This window comes from Sciurus vulgaris (assembly GCF_902686455.1).
Source record: "Sciurus vulgaris genome assembly, chromosome: 12".
Lineage (NCBI taxonomy): Eukaryota > Metazoa > Chordata > Mammalia > Rodentia > Sciuridae > Sciurus > Sciurus vulgaris.
In genome coordinates this window covers 100,213,130-100,231,732 of record NC_136473.1, presented here as the reverse complement: position 1 = coordinate 100,231,732, position 18,603 = coordinate 100,213,130, and the positions used below count along the sequence as shown (strand labels likewise).

At 46.3% G+C, this 18,603-nt stretch overlaps 1 protein-coding gene across 4 annotated transcripts in view; it reads left to right on the top strand.

Annotated features, from left to right (window-relative positions):
* Positions 1 to 18,603, top strand: part of CACNA1E (calcium voltage-gated channel subunit alpha1 E) — a 439,155-nt gene that overhangs the window by 375,920 nt on the left and 44,632 nt on the right. For all 4 annotated transcript variants that reach the window (XM_079106943.1, XM_079106942.1, XM_079106940.1 and 1 more), the window contains 6 exons: positions 11,272 to 11,368; positions 14,023 to 14,183; positions 14,685 to 14,822; positions 15,639 to 15,840; positions 16,976 to 17,140; positions 17,710 to 17,820. In XM_079106943.1, coding sequence (XP_078963069.1) covers positions 11,272 to 11,368; positions 14,023 to 14,183; positions 14,685 to 14,822; positions 15,639 to 15,840; positions 16,976 to 17,140; positions 17,710 to 17,820 — 874 coding nt within the window. The remainder of the gene's footprint in view (positions 1 to 11,271; positions 11,369 to 14,022; positions 14,184 to 14,684; positions 14,823 to 15,638; positions 15,841 to 16,975; positions 17,141 to 17,709; positions 17,821 to 18,603) is intronic.

Sequence of the window (18,603 nt, the reverse complement as noted above, 5' to 3'; positions counted from 1 at the left end):
TTCCGGCTCTACCACAGGGATACCTCCTCCTCTTCTTGGGAAGATGTGTTAAAATCTGCCTTTGTCCTAAGGAAGCCTACTTTTCTTTTTGTTAGAGATAAAATACGACCCTTACGTTTTTAAAAGGTCAAGTTACCTTCTAATTCCATCAACTCATTTGCATGTATTATTCACCATATTGTTCTTCTCTCATTTTGACTCAGTAGAATAGTTTGTCTTTGGGCAAAGGGTGAAGAGAAAGCAGCTATAGGAAAGAACTCAATGGAACTTTAGGAAGAGCAGTGTTCACAGAGGTGGCAGGTCAAGTGGCAGGAAAGGGTGGGCTGTGGAGCGGTCAGAACCTAGTTTGAAGACCAGCCCCTTTCCCTTCCAGCTGTGTGTCCTTCAGCCACACCAAAAATTTTAATTCGCCTAACCTCAGTTACTTATCTCAAAAATGGAGACAAGATAAGATGTGTAAAGTGCTTAGCATGGGGCCTGGCAGTGTGGGTGATTGATAAACATTAATTCTCTGATTTATCCTCCTAACTCTCACTTTGGGTCATGAAGTCTGACTGTTGGTGACATATGTGGTGGTGCATAATGTATGCCGATAGTGGAAGATGGACGCAGGCCAGTCCAGGACCAGCGTGACTGTTTCTCACGCATCCGCTCCCACCGGTGCCTATGAGCCTGGTGACCAGGCAGGTGTGCAGGTGCCCGTGTGGGGCAGGTAGTGCGTTTTAGAGGCAGTCTCCGCACACTTTCCTCTACGCCCACAGTCCAGCTGTCTTTCCTCAGACTCAAGTAACCGCTATGTACTGTAGGGTTGTCATCTGTCTTGTTCTCTCTTTGTGCTCTTTGAAACATGGCCGTGGTGGCTTTAGTGCTGGTGGCAGGGGAAGCCTTAACAGCCCTGGACCGGAAGCCTCTCTCTTGGTCCTCAGACCAGGTACAGTGCAGAGGACTCCAGAAAGCCCCTGGGTCTGGGGTCCATGCTTGTGTGATGGATTGACAGTTATGATCCATCACTTGCTTTTAGTGATGTTACTTCTTGAACTTTCTTCATTTCTCCCCTAAACGTAGATGGTCTCGCCTGTCCTTCTCATACATCGCCACCCTTCCAAGCTTGCCATGCCTTGTTCCTCTCCCCTTTCCCTGCTCATGGAGCAGGCCCCCACTCTCCCTCCTCTGGTCTTTGTCACATTTGCCGAAGTCTAGGTAATGCTTTCTCTCGCCCGTACACCCTGCTCCCTAGCTCTGCTCTTTCCCCTTCCTCATTAAGGACACCAGAGAATTCAGCTCCACCATCACATTGGTAGGGTCAGCAGGAGTCCCACCTGCCAGCAGAGTGAAGGCGTGACCTGGGGAAGAGATTGGAAGTCACTGAGCCCATGTCACCCAGGGTCAGGGACTCAGGCCAGCAGGAAGTCAACTATGGGCTTGTCTGTGGCCTTGTCAAGTCTCTCTCTCCTTGTGGTTGTAACTTTAATCATCATAGCCCATAGATTGGCCCCACAGAATGTCCACCATTCAGATAACCTTACTCCTGTCCTGTTTTCTTTATATCCTCCTTGAAAATTGAACCTTGCCTTGCTGAGGCTTCTGCAAAGGCTATTGCTTAGTCAATTTGAACAGCTGATGGTGGTTGCCATGGTAGCACCATTATGTGTCTCCTCAGAAACCAGGGGTGACTTGGCATCCCTTCCACCAATGCCATCCAGAACCTTTTCAGAGCCCAGCCTGACTCACAAGAGCAGTGTCCTCACCAAGGGGAGCGAATGGCCTCCAGCTGAATTCTCAAAGCTGCACTGTCCACCAAGTCCACCAGAGGTCTGCACCTGCCATCGCGTGCTTCCTGAGCTTGTGTGTTATGTATGTAGTGGCTGCAGAGAGGTCTCTGTTCTCTGTAGCCACATACATAGTAAAGGAATTCTTTATAATGTAAACCTGCCAAATTCCATTTGGAAACTTGATTGACTTTTGACAAGGAGGGGGAAGGGATCTATGGTATCAGTATGGACATACCAGGGGATAGGAAAATCAGGAGAAAGCTACCTACTTTGCATCTCTTCTGTTCTTCTTGGTCCACTTTTACATTATAAAGCATTTATAAGAACACTTGGGTCTCCTCCTAAGCCCGGTGTCTCTGTAGGGAAGGTGGGCAGGGGTTGGGAATAGCTTTCCCTGATTCCTCTGCCCTCACAACACCCCACTTTCTGGGCCATATGGAGACACAGAGTGTTTGCCAACTATAAATGTCCCCAGCTATGCCTTTTCCTCTTTGAGGTTTCAAGAAAAGTCTGGTGAGTGGCTGGGTCTATGAAACCTTTGTCTTTTATCTTTCTCCTTCTAAAAAAGGGGGAGTCTCCTGTGTGATAATTTTTTCCTACTGAAGAACCAGATACTGCTTTCCTTAATCTCCTGACACCCTGCTGCCATCGCTTCTGCTTCCTGACCTCCTGGGTGGGAAGGTGGAGATGGTTACAGCCTTGGCATTTCTGGGTACCTGCATATTGGGTGCATTCTTACACTTCAGGGTACCTCCCCCACCCCCAGTCGCATGGGGGAAGGTCATGTGATTGTGCAAGTCGAATTCTTGAGCCTTACAGGACCCTGCGTGGTGAAGATGCTGTGTCTACATAGCTCCGGTCTTTCAGGTTTAGTAGAGGGAGTTGCGGGGACAGGTGGGTAAGGATGGCATCTTGGAGGGGAAGCACTGGAGAGGCTGGCCATGCCTTGTGCGGGGCACCTAGGCTCCAACCCAGGACCCTCACCTTCTCCATTTCCACTGTTCCACAGAGTGTTACTTGGCTAGCTCCACTCACATGTGCAGGCGAGCTGTCGTGGGTTCCATTCTCAGTAGTAAACTCACAGCTATGGTTGCTGGCACAGATGTTTTAATAGAGAAAGCACTGGTGATTCTGCTCCTCCCTCCTCCCTCACCTTGGGACTCACTCTGCACTGTGCATCAGTCGGTCACGTGGGTTCTCTGGCTGCCGATGTCAAAGCTTCCCATGGCTGTTCGCTGTTACGGCAGGGCACGGGGTGAGGTCAGGACTCCCTGGCACACCAGGGGATCTGGCTCACAGCCGCACTTGGCCTTTCATTATTCAGTCCTTGGCCAGAAACAAAAACATGAGTCAATCTGCCTCTTGATGCCAGAAGGAACCGGAGTCCCCACATTAGCTTTTATTACGCTCTTTTCATTGAAGTGTGTCATTTTCCTGACGCTTGCCATTCTGCCCTCATCACTGAGATGCAGAAGGTCTCTCAAATGCATTCAAAACTAGCCATGGTGGCAGAGCTGCTTCCGACATCAGTGAAACACAGGTACAAACAGTGCAAGATTTGGAAGGTCCGGATGGAGCCACGTGACATGCTCTTCTGCTCTGGTTTTGTGAGGGGTTGTGATTTTGAAGGTGAGAATGTGCACCCCCAAGAGAGGAGTGACTGACTCAGAATCAAGGTGAGAGTGTGCTCGGCATGGTGAGCATAGGGACCAGTGAGCAAGCTTTGCACCTAAACCTGGATGTCCTGCCCCGTTCTTTACTCCTGCCTACGTGTAAGGCAGCCCCCCTGAAACCTCAAGCCTTGCCTAGGGAGCTTCCTTCTTGACAGTCCTTACTCTAGGATGGAAAGGGGAGTCTCCCAAAGGAAACTGACTGCACATTAATTTTGTAGGGGAGAAAGGTGAACCAAAGTCCTACCTCGGGCAAAGAGGACCCATTTACCACAGAGCTAGACAGGTCGTTCAGTTCCCCCATATGGAAGAGAATGAAGGATTAAAATTGAACTGAGGCATCAGGTAGCCCATTAACTGTGGATTTAGGATCCTGGCTGAAGAGGAATTGGAAATTCCCAGAAGTGAGCATATAGAATATTGTTCTTTGAGACTCCAGTGTTAAAGAGAGTCACCTTGAGAGTAACTTCATCTAGCTTTGGGCCCAGGAAGGGATTCTAAAGGCGATCAATGCCATGGACCCTGGGGGTGCTCTTTGCTGTATTATACCCTACCTGCCTTAAAATATGGTTTGGGTGAAACAGAGTGGAAGCCTCACTGAGGGAGTGCCTGAAAGGAGGAGCTCAGTTCTCAATCTACTTGCTGTTGGCACCAGGCCTCAGCATGCTTTTTGTGAACACTGGAAAATACATTATCTATTGCAAGTGGTGCTAGTGCTTCTGAGGAGCTCTCTTTAGAATCGGACCTGCAGAACTTTATTTTCTGGGCACCAATGACCAGGTATTTCTCTTTATCCAAAGTGCAATCTGGGAGGTGGTCGATTATAAACACTATTGCCACCTGTGGCCCCAGAACCAGGCAAAATGAAACGGTCCATTCGGGGACCACAGCTTCATCCACATGGTACCAGCAACCAATCTAACCAGACCTAGATATAAAAGGGGAGGCTTCACTGCTGTGGGAAGAGCCAAGTCCTGCAGGATTAGTGGAAACCCATCACAGGGCCCTCCAGATTTAAAAGTAGGTTTTAGAGTAATTTAGGACAGAAGACTTCATAAGGGGACTTGAGAAATATCAGCCCAGATCATGTGACCTGCCAGCCATCTGCTTAATCCACACTCACAGCATAGCACTGAAAATTTGTTCTCCATCTGGGGAAATATATTAGCTGGACTTCAACTGACAAAGCCTTCCTTGAAAGATCAGCAGAAGCAGGGGTCTTTGGGTATGTTTAGAATACAGAGACTTCAGAAGAAATACAAATCAGGTCACTGTTCACCAGACTAAATAACAAAACTCCTAGGAGACAGATGCTTTGCTGCCTCCTGCTGCTTCTCAGCACTTGGACAAAAATACATTCCAGTTGGAGTACTGCGATGTGTACTGCAGAGAAGAAAGTGTGCAAAAGGCTCTCGTGAGTGTGTATGAGAAGCTGATTGAAGTCCACTTGCAGAAAGGACGGGATTATGCACCAGGCACTGAGCACGAGCTCGTTCTCTGGATACCAAACAAAGATGACAGGGCAACCATGGAATGAAGGTTCTTGGGTGGCCCCAAGAGATGCTGAGGCCTGAGCCAGAAAGAAAAATGATCCCCAATGGTAGCAGCTAAGCAGTAATAAGGTCAAAGTGCTGAATTTAGATTCTTCACCCAAGTAAATGAGCCTGGCCTTATGCACAGGTTAGAGACAGGCATTGCCAGTGCAGAAAGGGAAAATTCCTTCTTGTTTCCATAAACACTTGATCACATGACAGTCTTCCTTTTCAGGTGAGAAATGAATTGCTAGAAGCTTGACTAGTTGGCTTTATTTGACTAGCAAATAGCATGATAGGTTCTTGAGCAACCTCAGTGTGCTGATTTAGAGTGTAGTGTTTTCGCCATTGTATAAGCTCCCCTCTGCCATGATGTTCTGGTGAGTTTTTAGCCATTAATCCTGGGAAACTCAGAGCAGTGGCTTGGTATGGCTCTCTGCTTAGCCTCCCTATCCTGTCTAGACCTGCAGACAGGCAAGACCTGCAGGCCAGCTGGAGAAGAGCACCCCTGAACTTGTCCATCTTGATGTTTCGGCTGTCACTTTTTCTTCCTGTGAACAGAATTGAGGCTGATTAAGGGGAGTAAGATAGCTTAACGTTTGAACTCAGACACTGCTGGTTCCTTTTGCTATGCCCTTCCTTGGTTGAAATCCTGCAGCAAGTCCCCTTTGAAAGGCATCATAACATCATGCACAGCTTAGACTTGAGTCGGGAAGCTTAGGTCTGAATCCCAGCACTATTAATTATTAGCTGACTAAACTCTGAACTTTATCGGTAAGGAAAAGCTAAAAATTGCTCTCTTTTGGTCCTAGGAGAATTAAATAAGGTAAAATATATTTAGTGTTTAAAATAGTACCAAACACTTACATTGTATAATAAATGGCTGTTATTACTGCCTACCACACAGTAGTCCCAATTCTTTAGCAAGGCCCCTCCCAGCACGACCCTTCCTCCTGTCTTACATTCAGCCCTTCCTGGGATGAGAGATTCCTGCAGATCCCTGTGTTCTTGCTTCCTGGGCTCATGGAGGAGGCCTAGAGTGTCACCTAGAGTGAAGGGCTCTTCAGATCCTGGTGTCTCCACTCTGCCCCATGGAAGGAGAGTGTGTTCTTAGCAGAAATCAACTTGAGAGTATGTATGTCCTTGGAGAAAAAGACCTGGGAACTAGAGAGCAAGATGACAGTGAATGACAAGTGATCACACATGATGGATCTGGAGGGCAACTTGACAACTGAGCTGGAAAATTCTTGTCTCTTCTGATGAGACACAAGAGAAATGTTGGGTTTTCCTTCTTATTCCGGAGAGCAGTCAGGAACTTACCAGATAAGTAGGAAATAAATGGTAAAATGTGTGTCCCCATTGAGTCCCAATTAATAAGGGATCATTGCATCCTAGTGTGTGGAATTATCCTCAAATCTTAACATTAGAGTCAATTATTAAGCCTGTTAAAATTCCATTAATTACTAGGTAATATGAAAAAATTGTATTATCAAATGATTATTTAGGTGATTTATAACAAGCACATAAATTATTTCTAAAACAGTCTGTCTCAATTAAAGTGCTTGATGAGTTTGTACTTCTAGCTTGGTGAAATACCTCCATTGCAACCTGTTGTCTTCCATAATGGATTTGGGAGAGGTGCTGTAATCTAGTCCATGTATAAATTATGGTAATTTTAATTAGTGAGGAACCAATCCTTGAGGGATTTCCTTACTCTCTGGCTTCGTTATCTAGTACTCCTTTCATTTCAAATGGCAGTTCGCAAGTTGGTGCTAACCCTATTTTAACAAAACAGGATGCAAGTAAGTGTTCTGTATCATTCAAAATCGTAGCTGTTTTTTTTGTTTTGGTTTTTTTTTTTTTTTTTGTTATCACTACAAAACCATTGCTTTTCAGTGGCTGTTCTGCAGTAAGAGACCTGTTTGAAAGGTATGCAAAGCAATGACAATCTTGCTCTTTTGCCTGTGTCTGACTGCTACTGCTGCCTACATCTCTGGGAGTCTGAATGAGACAGCCCCCCAGTAGTTTGGTAGACATACTCAGTGCTCAGTGTATCAAGGAATCCCATTTTCTAAAACAGGAGGCATACACAGTGGTTAGAAACCCCTTTTGGTCCATACCATAATATTTTACTAGGATTAGGGGGTGGGAGGCTAAATATAAAGAGCAAATTCTGCCCTTTATCCAGGCAGTATGGGAGGAGCAAGAATGTTGGGCCTTCCTACCTTCGGTGGTTCCCGTGTGGAACACTTGAGAACCCAAGCAAATGCTGCTGGTCATAAAGTTCTCTGAGATATGGGCCTGGGCTGAGCAGGAGGTGAAAGCCTGAAGTGGGGAATCTTTATCAGCTGCTGGGTGTGGATACTCCACCCTGCTCCCTTATCCTGAGACCATGGGAGAGTCTCCCCTGGTTTCTCCTCAAGGCATGTAGCCAGGGGAAAGATTCTGTCTTACCCACAACAGCTTACAAGTCCCCTTGGTTGTGTGTGTGTTCACTTGAGGCCTGCCTTGTCTACTAGATTAGGTATGTTCCAAGAGATTAACCACCTCGCTTGTTCCAGCACCTGGAACAGTGCCCAACCTAGATGAAGGACTCCATAGATGCTTAGTGTATGAAAGGATAAAAGTGTGTTTCACCAACCTACTGATGCCCAGCCTCAGGTGAGAAAATGCCATTACAACTCAAAGGAAAATATTTCTGTCCTCTGGACCTTTGGAGGTTATGACATAAATACTTAAGGTTATAAGGCCTTAAGTTTAATTCCCAGATTTCTATTCCTTTGGCACTTATTAGTGAAAAGTAATTTAATGTCCAATATGGAATCACTGGTGGGATAATATGGACATTAGAAGTCTGACAAGTGTGCCTCCCTGTCCCAAATCCTCGTAAAATCCCACGGTTTGGGACAAAAGAAGTTTCTAACTACTCTTTATTTATGCCTTCTGTTGGGAAAACGGGATTCCTTGGTGCACTTGGACGTTAAGAGCTGAACGTGTCCACCCAACTGCTGGGGGACTCTTTCCTTCAGACTCCTACAGACTTGAGCAGGAGCATCCATCAGACACAGGCCACAAGTGAAAGATGAAGCCCTTTCTAGGCGCAGCTTCACACTCTGACTTGAAATGCCTTGGAGGGTCTCTGACCCAGAGCAGGCCCAGTGTGACTTAGGTATGGGTACATGATAAAATGAAGTAAAGGAAGAAAAACTAACCTGCATAGCAACAAGCAGCTGAGAACCAAAGCCTGTGTCTGGGCATTTACTTCTTCCTGGTAGCAGAGCAAGATGGGAAGTCCTGAGATACATGCTCGCCTGTGACCCTGAACTCACTCACCGAGGCATCTTATGCAGGGCTCTTCTTCCAGGGACTTCAGTTTCCCTTGCAAGAAAGTGGGATTCAGGGATCTTTTCCAACTCTAAAATCCAGTGAATCATTTGACAGCCTGGAACAAAACCTGCTGGTGCAGAGCTCGGTGGTTGGAGCAGGAACTCCAGCCTTTACACACACTTGGGCTCAAGTCTCTGCTCTACAGGTAACCCTCTGAATCTTACCTGTGGAATAAGAGTAAAACCTATGTCCTGACATGAGTAGGTTTAAAAATATAATAATTTGCACTAAAAATGCTCAGTACAAAGTCTGGCCCAGAAAAAAAAAATTAAAACTAAAACTAAGTTCTTGTTATTTCCAACATATCTGTTTTGACTTTGGTTGTTATGCTTCGCCACGGGTGCAGAGGATTTTTCTTCTAAAAGTTGCACATTAAATAACTGGCATGGATAGTTTGTCAAAAGGCCGATTTTTGTGTAACCTTGATAGAAATAGCTTCCCCTCTTATTGAGGGGGAAGTGACGTCAGAGAGAGGCCAGAGTAGCTATGACACCGTGGTTGCCTGTCCCTCTTCAGAGGAAGACCTTTCTAGGTGGGGCTAGTACTCTGACTTGAAACAGAAAGTTTTGGCCCAGAACAAGCTTACTTCCTCTAGCCTATTTTCTTATAAATTCACTGGAAATGAGAAGCCTGAACACTATTAAGGAAATGAAAGCCAGAGCCCACATTTAGAAAAGGCCATTAAGCCAGGTGCCATGGGATAAAGCGCAAAACCTGTTGAGTGGGGCAGTTTCACTAGTGCTTGTGAAGGGCCTTTGTCCCTGTCGTCCCCTCCCTTCTCCAACCCTGTGGACTCAGCAAGTGCCAAGGCTGTGGGTGGGGCCCTGTGTGCCTGCTTCTCCAGTGTCTGTCACTGTAAGGGTCTCTTCTCCGTGGAGTTTTCTAACTGTCTTCTTTCTCTCCCACCCTTCAAAACTGCTTTCTGATTGGATCCTCCATAGGAATGCTTTGGGGTAAGTATGTTTGATTTTCTTTGAATTAAAAATGGGGAGTGTATGAAAAATGGTGGAGTGAGACAGACATTATCACCCTGTGTACATGTATGATCACATGAATGGTGTGACTCTACATTGTGCACAACCATAGAAATGAAAAGATGTACCCCATTTGTGTGCAATGAATCAAAATGCAGTCTATAAAAATATAAAAAAAATTAAAAATGGACTGGAGGAGGAGCCGACCTACTGAGGAAGGAGTGGGGAGTTTGCTGATATCCAAAAGATTAAAAAAATTTAGGAGTTGCACACCTTCTTGGTAAAGGACTATTATTGGTTTGGGTAGTATTTGACTCTTATATGTCACCTCTTTTAGATATATAGAGAGATGAGCCTAACAGAGCAAAAGAACTTATAAAATATACCAATGTCCCTGGGTGCTAAGTGCATATCACTATGATACTGTTGGATTGCTTATTGCTTTTATTCAAATCTAAGTTCGAATAAAAGTAGGTCATGGTCTGTGACCATTAAGAGTCTTAACGTTGACATTGTGGTCAAATTCAGCATGCCTTGGATTAGGTTAAATGCCGTCTTGCCTTCTGTGAGGTCTAGAGAGACTGTTATCTGGGGTGGGTACTGCAGGGGCAGTGCAGGTAGTTCTCGCCTGATGTTCTGGTCCCCTTTCCTCCAATTGTTGCCATCTGAGCCAGCAGGAGGAAGGAATCAGAGCCGGCCGCCCTATTTAGTCTTGTTTTCCACCATCTGCAGGTTTTACAAATTGCAGTTATTTGAATTGAATACAAAGATCTCAGGGGATGAGCAGGGAGGAAAGAGAAATACAAGTTGATTTATTCATTTCATTCCTAGAAATAAAAAGAAATGTGTTTTCTCTATTAGGAGCAAACATTTATAAGAGGCTGAACAGGGAGGGTCATTAGCTGGAGGGCATTGATAGAGGTGGGCAGGGCCTGCCCCTGCCGGGTGGCTCTGCTGCCTGTGCCAGGTGCAGCGTCTGAAAGGGAAGGAACTGTGGGAAAAGCCAGCCACGCAGGGATCCTTGAGGTGTGAACCCAGGTCTGGGCAAGAAGCCTGCATGCCATACCTTCTCTGGAACAGGCAGCCCGCACAACAAGGGTGTGGGTTCCCCACTGCCCTTCCTCTCCTCGCTCTCCCTCTGATGAACCCTGCAGTGATGGAAACAGACTGAGTCAAGTGCCCTGTTGACAACCTGCTCTGGAAAAGCACTGGACTAGGCACAGTGGGGTGGCCAAGTGGAACACAGGTCGTGATCCCTAGTTGACGTACCTTCCATCTTCATTGGCCACCATGGTATGAGCAGCAGTAGGCTAGCTTTAAGGGGAGGAAGTGCTTCAGATTGTGTGTGTGTGTGTGTGTGTCTGCATACTCCTTGACTTATGATGGAGTCGTGTCCTGGTAAACCCATCAAAAATTTAAAATAGAAGTCAAAACTTTATGTCTAACCTACTGAACATCATAGCTTAGTGACATAGTTTGTGCATCTACGGAGTATCATTTACCCTGCTACTCTTGTGGCTTGATGGCTCTCTCTCCCCAGCGTTGCAAGAAGATACCATACTGCATAACATTAGCCAGGGAAACGTCAAAATTCGAAGTACAATTTCTCCTGAACGCATATCACTTTTGCAACATGATAAAGTTGAAAAATCATAAGCTGATCCATCATAGGTGGAAGACTGTCTGTACATGGATGTGCATGTGTGGGTGTGTGTGTGGATGGATGTGTGTGCATGTGTGCACGCTGGGGAGCGGTTTGAGAATATTCACGAAATATTTTTTGGTGGCGTTTCCCTGAAGAAGTGAACAATTGACCTACTCTGGCTTCTCGCCCACATCTTTCCCCTTTTGCCCTGTTCTTATTAATGCAACAGTGTTACTGTGGCTTTTATTTCTCCTCTGTCCATATGATTCCCTGGGGGCCTCTCCCATGCAGAACCAACAAGGGGCGGGACATCAAGACCATCAAGTCTCTGCGGGTGCTCCGAGTTCTGAGGCCACTGAAAACAATCAAGCGTCTGCCCAAGCTCAAGGTAATGTTTTCAGACTTTGTTTCCATAGACTCCCCATCTCCTATCTTCTCTCTTTGGTCATGGCCGGGCAGCTTTGGGGTAGTTTATTCTGGGTATATTACTTTCTCATGGGTTCATTTGTCTGAGCTATAGTTTTAGTTTCAAAGGAACATAAACAACATCCAAAGACATCTAAAAGGGCTTCACCTCTTAAGCCCAGCCTGGATGGCATCTCATACTCTCTGATGTGGCATGTCATCCAGGATGGCGCCTGTGTGGCTTTGTCCTGGAGCCTCCTATGTCATAAAGTGGACCCAGAACACCAGAATGGAAGCTGTGGGTGCCCTTTGCTCCCGTTGTACCCAGCATGCAGGGGGAGGCTGTGTTACCTGGGGTATTGCCTCTATTCATAGTTCCAGGGAAGAAGGAAAGGATCTTCTATCCCTAGCCTTTAGTAGCCTTTAGGATTTTTGAGGCACAGATAAGTCAGTAACATGTCCAATGACACACTCTGCATTTTTGGCAGAGGCAAAAAAGAAACGGGGTAAGGGGGTTACCCCTTCTGCCCAGACCTGGACTTTAGTAGGCATCAGAAGCAAGCCTAGGACAAGCCCCATCTTCAGGTGCTATACCAGAGTACCTCTCTGGAAGCAGATTTAATTCCCTGGATCAGGATCACCAGATGAAAATACAGATTCACCCCAGGGTAGTAAAGCTGGGCTGTCCGGAGGAGGAGCTTGGAACTAGGCCTCCTAAACCCCACTACCCATGTGACTTTTCAATAGCACAGTATGGGGACTCTGTGAGTGTCAGGCTCAGCTCTGAGACTTGGGAGCTCTGTGGTCCACAGCCAGCAACTTAGTCTTGAAGTGTCTTCCAGCTGGAAAATGGAAACGCTTTGTAACACGTGTTGTGGTGTAGATGAGCGAGCTGATGTGAGTGGTCCTTGCAAGAAAACCCAGCAGTTCCTCTGGCCAGCCTAGGCCTGCTCTCTCAGAGGACAAAGCTTCCCTCTCTCCCAAGTTTCAATTCCCATTTCCTGCTGGGTTCTCATAACCTCTGAAGCTCCCCACCATTACCCCCAACACCCTGTTGATCTCAGAGCATGGCTGCTTTATTCTCCCTGCTCTGCAAAGTGGAGGCAAAACAAGCTAGGCTTACCAAAAGCAAGGGATGGATGAATGGATGGACCAACAGATGGAAGGAAGGAGGAAAGTTCCTTCAGAAAGGCCCAGAACTGGCTGAGGCTTCCTGTCTGAGCCCAGAACCTGGCATAGTGTGTGGACTCCCAGCCAGAAACACTTATTGCTCAAAAGGAAGTGGCTGGGACTGGGGTTGTGGCTCAGTGGTGGAGTGCTTGCCTAGCACATGTGAGGTACTGGATTTGATTCTCAGCACTGCATATAAATAAGTAAATAAAGTTCCATCAACTAATAAAAATATTTTTAAAAAAGAAGGAAGTGGCTTTGTGATTGCTTTCCTCCCTGCCTCCCCTCCCCTGCCTTCCCCTTCCAGAGCAGGACCTTCCACCCCCTGTTAGTTGTACCTTCCCACCAGCACAGCAACTGGCCTGGCCTGTGCCTGTAAGTGCCCTTTCCTCTGTGCTCCTTGCCCAGGCTGCCAGGGCCCCCAACCCTGTTAGCTGCTGCCCAGGCTCCTGGGAGTCCTGAGGAGCACACATGGTTTGAGGAGATTAGTTAACAGGCTGGAGAAGGCAACCTGGCCTTGGTTAATTCCATTAAACAAGAGAGTGCTGTTTCCCGGCGCTGCAGTGATAACCTGAGGGAGACGTAGGTGGCTCTGTTGCTTCCACCAAGTTGCGTGTCACTCACATTCCCTGCAGTGCTGAACTAATTACACCAGCCGTGCTTCACCCAGCGCTGCGAAGAAGAAACCATACAAACATGGTGCTACTGGGGCTACACGCTCTCCAGTGAGCTAAACCTCAAAACCTAGAAAATAGCCTAAAAATGGTTTGAAATGTGTTCAAACCCAGGCAGTTCCTCACAGCTGAGGACCCAGGCGGGGAGGTCTCTGGAGACGTGTCACGTTTTAACTGAAGTGCAGGTGCCAGGTTCCATCCCCCAGCCTCCCCATCTCTAAGACGGGGTGGGTCTCAGTCCTCGCCAGGTCACTTCTGTTGATCTTCATCCCCAATGCAACCAGCTTTAAGCTAGAAGATGTTTACATGAAGCATTGAATATTATCAGAGCAAATATCTGAACTTATGACAGAGTACCATGGAAGTGATCAAAGATGAGAATGTGGTTTCACCTGATCCATTTAGGAGGGGTGAAAATAAGATAGTAGTAAATAAACAAAGCTATAGATGTCACCTAATGTGTGTAAGGTCAGGGTTAATGGTTAAAATGAGCTAAATGATCTCAAAGATCCCTTCCAGCATTAAACTTCTACGTTTCACACTGAGAATTCCAACTGGAATCCAAAGAACCCCCCCTCTGTTTCTAACTGTCGACCTTCAGATTTAGAGCATGTGTTCCTGTCCTGGGTGGCAGGTCCTTGCCACCATGACCAGCATCCATGAGGATCACCCCTGAGTTGGGTGACATCTCTGGGGGTGCTTTCTCAGTGGTGGTGTGGCCCACCTCAGCTCCAGGCAGCTGCACAAGCCATGAAGGCACTCATGCACCGGGGCCCTTTGCTGCTGTCCACAGGCGGTGTTCGACTGCGTGGTGACTTCCTTAAAGAATGTCTTCAACATACTCATCGTCTACAAGCTCTTCATGTTCATCTTTGCTGTCATCGCAGTTCAGCTCTTCAAAGGAAAGTTCTTTTATTGTACAGACAGTTCCAAGGACACAGAGAAGGAGTGCATGTGAGTTCCAAGAGCGCATACCACTCACTTTTTGCTATGCCATGTCCTGTTGAGACCCTCACCATCCCCCACAGTGGACTCTGTCTCCTTTCTCTCACCATTTCCATTCAACTTTCAGTAGAAAGATAAAATAGAAAGTTGGTTAACTTTTCTGAACACCTCTTTTGTGTGAAACATGGTAAAAGACCTTTTATGTTGCTTTTTTGGTCATTTTAATGATCTGCTGAGATGGGTTTTATTTGTACATTATGGATGTGGAAACTGAGATTCAAAATTTAAGTTGCTCACGGTTACCAGTAAACTAATAAAAGGTTAGAATTTCATCCCACATCTGCTGGGATTCCATTTTTATCCCATAGAAATACCTACTTAAAAAAAAATTCCATCTTTGTATTTCTGTTGCCATGATCAGTACCCCGCATTCTTGAAGTCTGTAGTATCTACCAATTCTTTCACAAGTTATAGTGAAGAGGCCCTATTTCATTTCTACTCTGGTTTTAGAGGCAACTACGTAGACCACGAAAAAAACAAGATGGAGGTGAAGGGCCGGGAATGGAAGCGCCATGAATTCCACTATGACAACATCATCTGGGCCCTGCTGACCTTATTCACAGTCTCCACAGGGGAAGGATGGCCTCAGTGAGTGAGGGGCTGCAGTTGGTTCACTTGTCTGTGAGCTGGGATTGGACCACCTGGGTGCCTTCAGAAGCTGATTCAAGATGAGCAAGTCTAATCCTTTGTTACTGTACCAGGGAAAGTACGTGGTTATGAGTGGGTGAAATAAGAGAGGAAGAAGGAATATCCTTCAGGCAAAGAGAGAGGTTTGGAGGACAAAGTCAGGGAAATATTTGAAACTCTTAATTGTTTTAGCCAATTATTGAGGAATTGAGTAGAGCCATCTTACTCCTATAGAACCAGTGAGTTTTCAACAGCCCTCCACCCCTCAGGAGACTCCCTGGGGCCTATTTTAGACAGATTTATCAACCAAGTTGGCTTTGCATCTGAGGTCCTGAGGATGGAAGAATAAGTATGAGCTGGCAGAACCCACTGACTCTTCCCGTGATCTTCTGAAGAAGACAACAGAATGCTGGTTCTCGTGCTGCCCTTAGCTGAAGGCTAATTTCTCAGAGACTTGCACTACTTTATGGTGGCAGAATACTCTAGTTGTCAGGAAAAAGTCAAATGGCTATCCAGGAGTCTTTTGTTATTGAATATGACAACCTAAACTTTAAAATGGTGTCATTCTGTTGATTAGAAATTGGGTGCAAATGGAAAAGGAACTAGAAAAAGCAATGGGTTAGGGGGCCAGTGAGTCTTCAACTTGCTTAAGGACCCCAAACTAATGGAGGATCTGCAAAGTCAAATAGTTCCATAAAGAACCGTCATAGCGGAACATCTCCCGATGAAGCCCAGACTGTCACCTGCCATGAGTGTTCCCTCATTCTGTCCCCACAGGGTTCTGCAGCATTCCGTAGACGTGACAGAGGAAGACCGAGGCCCAAGCCGCAGCAACCGCATGGAGATGTCCATCTTTTACGTGGTCTACTTTGTGGTCTTCCCTTTCTTCTTTGTCAATATCTTTGTGGCTCTCATCATCATCACCTTCCAGGAACAGGGGGACAAGATGATGGAGGAGTGCAGCCTGGAGAAGAACGAGGTAATCACGCGGGCCTGCAGCCCGGGACAGCAGGGGCTTCAGAAAGAACTCTTTGGATCATGGGGGTTGGGAAGAAAGATTGCACTTTCCTAACTTTATTATGGAATTATAGAGAAGATGGGAAAATGAGTTATTCCATCATCAGATAGTCTAGAAGGAAAAGATGCGTGCCGCAATTATAATATTCAGATATTTGCTCATCTGACGGTGACCCTCATGGTATGTATTTGCCCTAAGGGTAGGAAATACGTCTCATGACTACTTTCCAAGCAGCAAGCATAGCTTTGGTACATTGGGTTTCATAGTTGGTGGTGGTGTTGCTTGATAATGGAACTGAACTCGAATCTGTCAGGAACTATAAGTTGAGATGTATAGGCAAATACAGGTTGAACATTTCTAATCCAAAAATCCCCAAAAATCTAAAACTCAAAACTTTTTGAGCAGCAACGTAAGTTTACAGGTGAGAAATTTCACAACATAAAATGTTGAAAATTATGAAAAATATTATATAAAATTACCTTCAGGCTACATGTCTGAGGCTGCTAGGGGTTTGGTTCCCAAGATAGCTCATTCTGAATATGCAAATATTCCAAAATCAGAAAAAAATCTGAAATCCCAAACACTTCTGACCTCATTTTTGGTAGCAGAAATTGAACCCAGGGGCACTTAACCACTGAGTCACATCTCCAACCCTTTTTATTTTTTATTTTGTGACAGTATCTCACTAATTTGCTGAGGATGGCCTTTAATTTGCAATCATCCTGCCTCAGCCTCCCAAATCACTGGGATGATAGGTATGCAGCACCATGCCTGGCTCTATGCATTTTAAGACAGGAGATTCTCAGCCTGTAGATCTTCAGTTCTAAGAGCATCAGGGAATGCTTCCTGCTTATGTATCTCAGCTACACACTGTATAAAAGGACTTTAGTAACAATCACTAAGTCCTTGTCCCATGTGACAGAATGCATCCAGTTTTGCAAACTCATTGCCAGTAGTTGTGTCTAGATGTTTTTGCTTCTCTCTGGTCCTGCCCTTTTACCCCTGGGCTGTCCTCTGCTAGCCATCTGACAGAGAGCCCACCACTGTGCAAGGCCTAGGGGCTCTGAGCTTAGACTAATAACTGACTCTTCCGCAGCGGGCGTGCATCGACTTCGCCATCAGTGCCAAGCCTCTCACCCGCTACATGCCACAGAACAGGCACACCTTCCAGTATCGTGTGTGGCACTTCGTGGTGTCTCCTTCCTTTGAGTATACCATCATGGCCATGATTGCCTTGAACACTGTCGTGCTGATGATGAAGGTGAGAGGAAGGTGAACCCAGTGACTTCTCCCTCCCCCAACAGCCCTGTGTGCCCAGAGGCCCCGGGAATAGCAGCCTGTGCCTCCACTGGTAGGGGTCTCTTTTAATCTCACCTCATTCAACAGCCCAGCCCCTTGGACTCCAGGGGTCCATTAGCAAATGCAGGGAAACATCCTAGCTGTCCCAGAGACCTGAGAAGGTGGAGTCAGTCCCCAACCAGGGTGAAAAATGCCCTTCGGACATGGAGAGGTTTAAAGATGTGTCGAGCATTAGGAGAGCTCGCTCCTACTTAATACTAACTGGTTAAGGGCCCAACTCTGGGAAATGTTTCTGCCCTGCCACCTTCATCTCTAGGGAGACTGCTGATTTTGTCTTTCAGAGTCTAGGAGGGCGCGGGGCAGTTTTGCTCTGTTCCCTGTGCAGGATCTGTAATCCTCTCCAGCACTACATGTCCATTCTCTTCCTGCACCAGTTTCCTCCGAGGCCAGGTTGAGAGAGGGCTGGCCTCAGTGACATGCGTGACCCCTCACACTGAGGCTGTGACTGTCTCTTTTTTCTCTCCTTGGCAGTACTACTCTGCTCCCTGTACCTATGAACTGGCCCTCAAGTACTTGAATATCGCCTTCACCATGGTGTTTTCCCTGGAATGTGTCCTAAAGATCATCGCTTTTGGCTTCCTGGTACGTCACTGAATCAATTCCAGCATTAGGCTTGTCTTCTCTTCCATTTGGAGACATTCCCAGCCTTTGTTGGAAGAGAGGTGGTTACTGCTATTCCAGAAATTGTTCACACACCTGTCCACCTAATTGTGGGCTGGTGTTGACTACTCAGTAAACTGCCTAAGAGAGAGGATGATATGTGAGGGGTGTGGGGAGAGGGTAAAGGAAGACACCTCCCCAGGTCCAGACCCACCTCACCATCTGCCCTGGGCCTGTCAAATTCTGTCAGTAGACAAAGGGGGGCCATCATTGGGTTTTACTAAAACTTCAATTAATGTACAGTGATGCACAACAAAGATTTGACAATAAACCTTGAGTGAGAATTTTATGACTCGAATGGAAAAATACCTGTCCCTCATAACCTCTTATATAGCAAAAAATAGATTTACCTGTTAGTCCTCCTCTCAGTAGCATAAAGAGTAATTTCTGCCAACGAAGATAAATGCTTATTTCTTCTGCTTACAAAGTTCAATGACCCGGTGTAGGTGTGGGGAGGGTTCTGGAATTGGGTTTGGGAGGGATGGTGATGAATTCTTCTGGCACGAGATCTCCTTTTACTTCTCAACTACTAATTTTAATTGTTTGGCAAATTCTTGCATCTGCTCTCAGGTGTTAAGAAAACCTGGCCTTTGCTTCAGTGTCCTGTAAGCAAAATGATCCCTTCCCTGCCTGCCTCCCCACACCCCACGCCCTTCAGCCTGCGCTGAGTTCAGTGGGATGCAGATAAGCCCACTCGACAGCTGC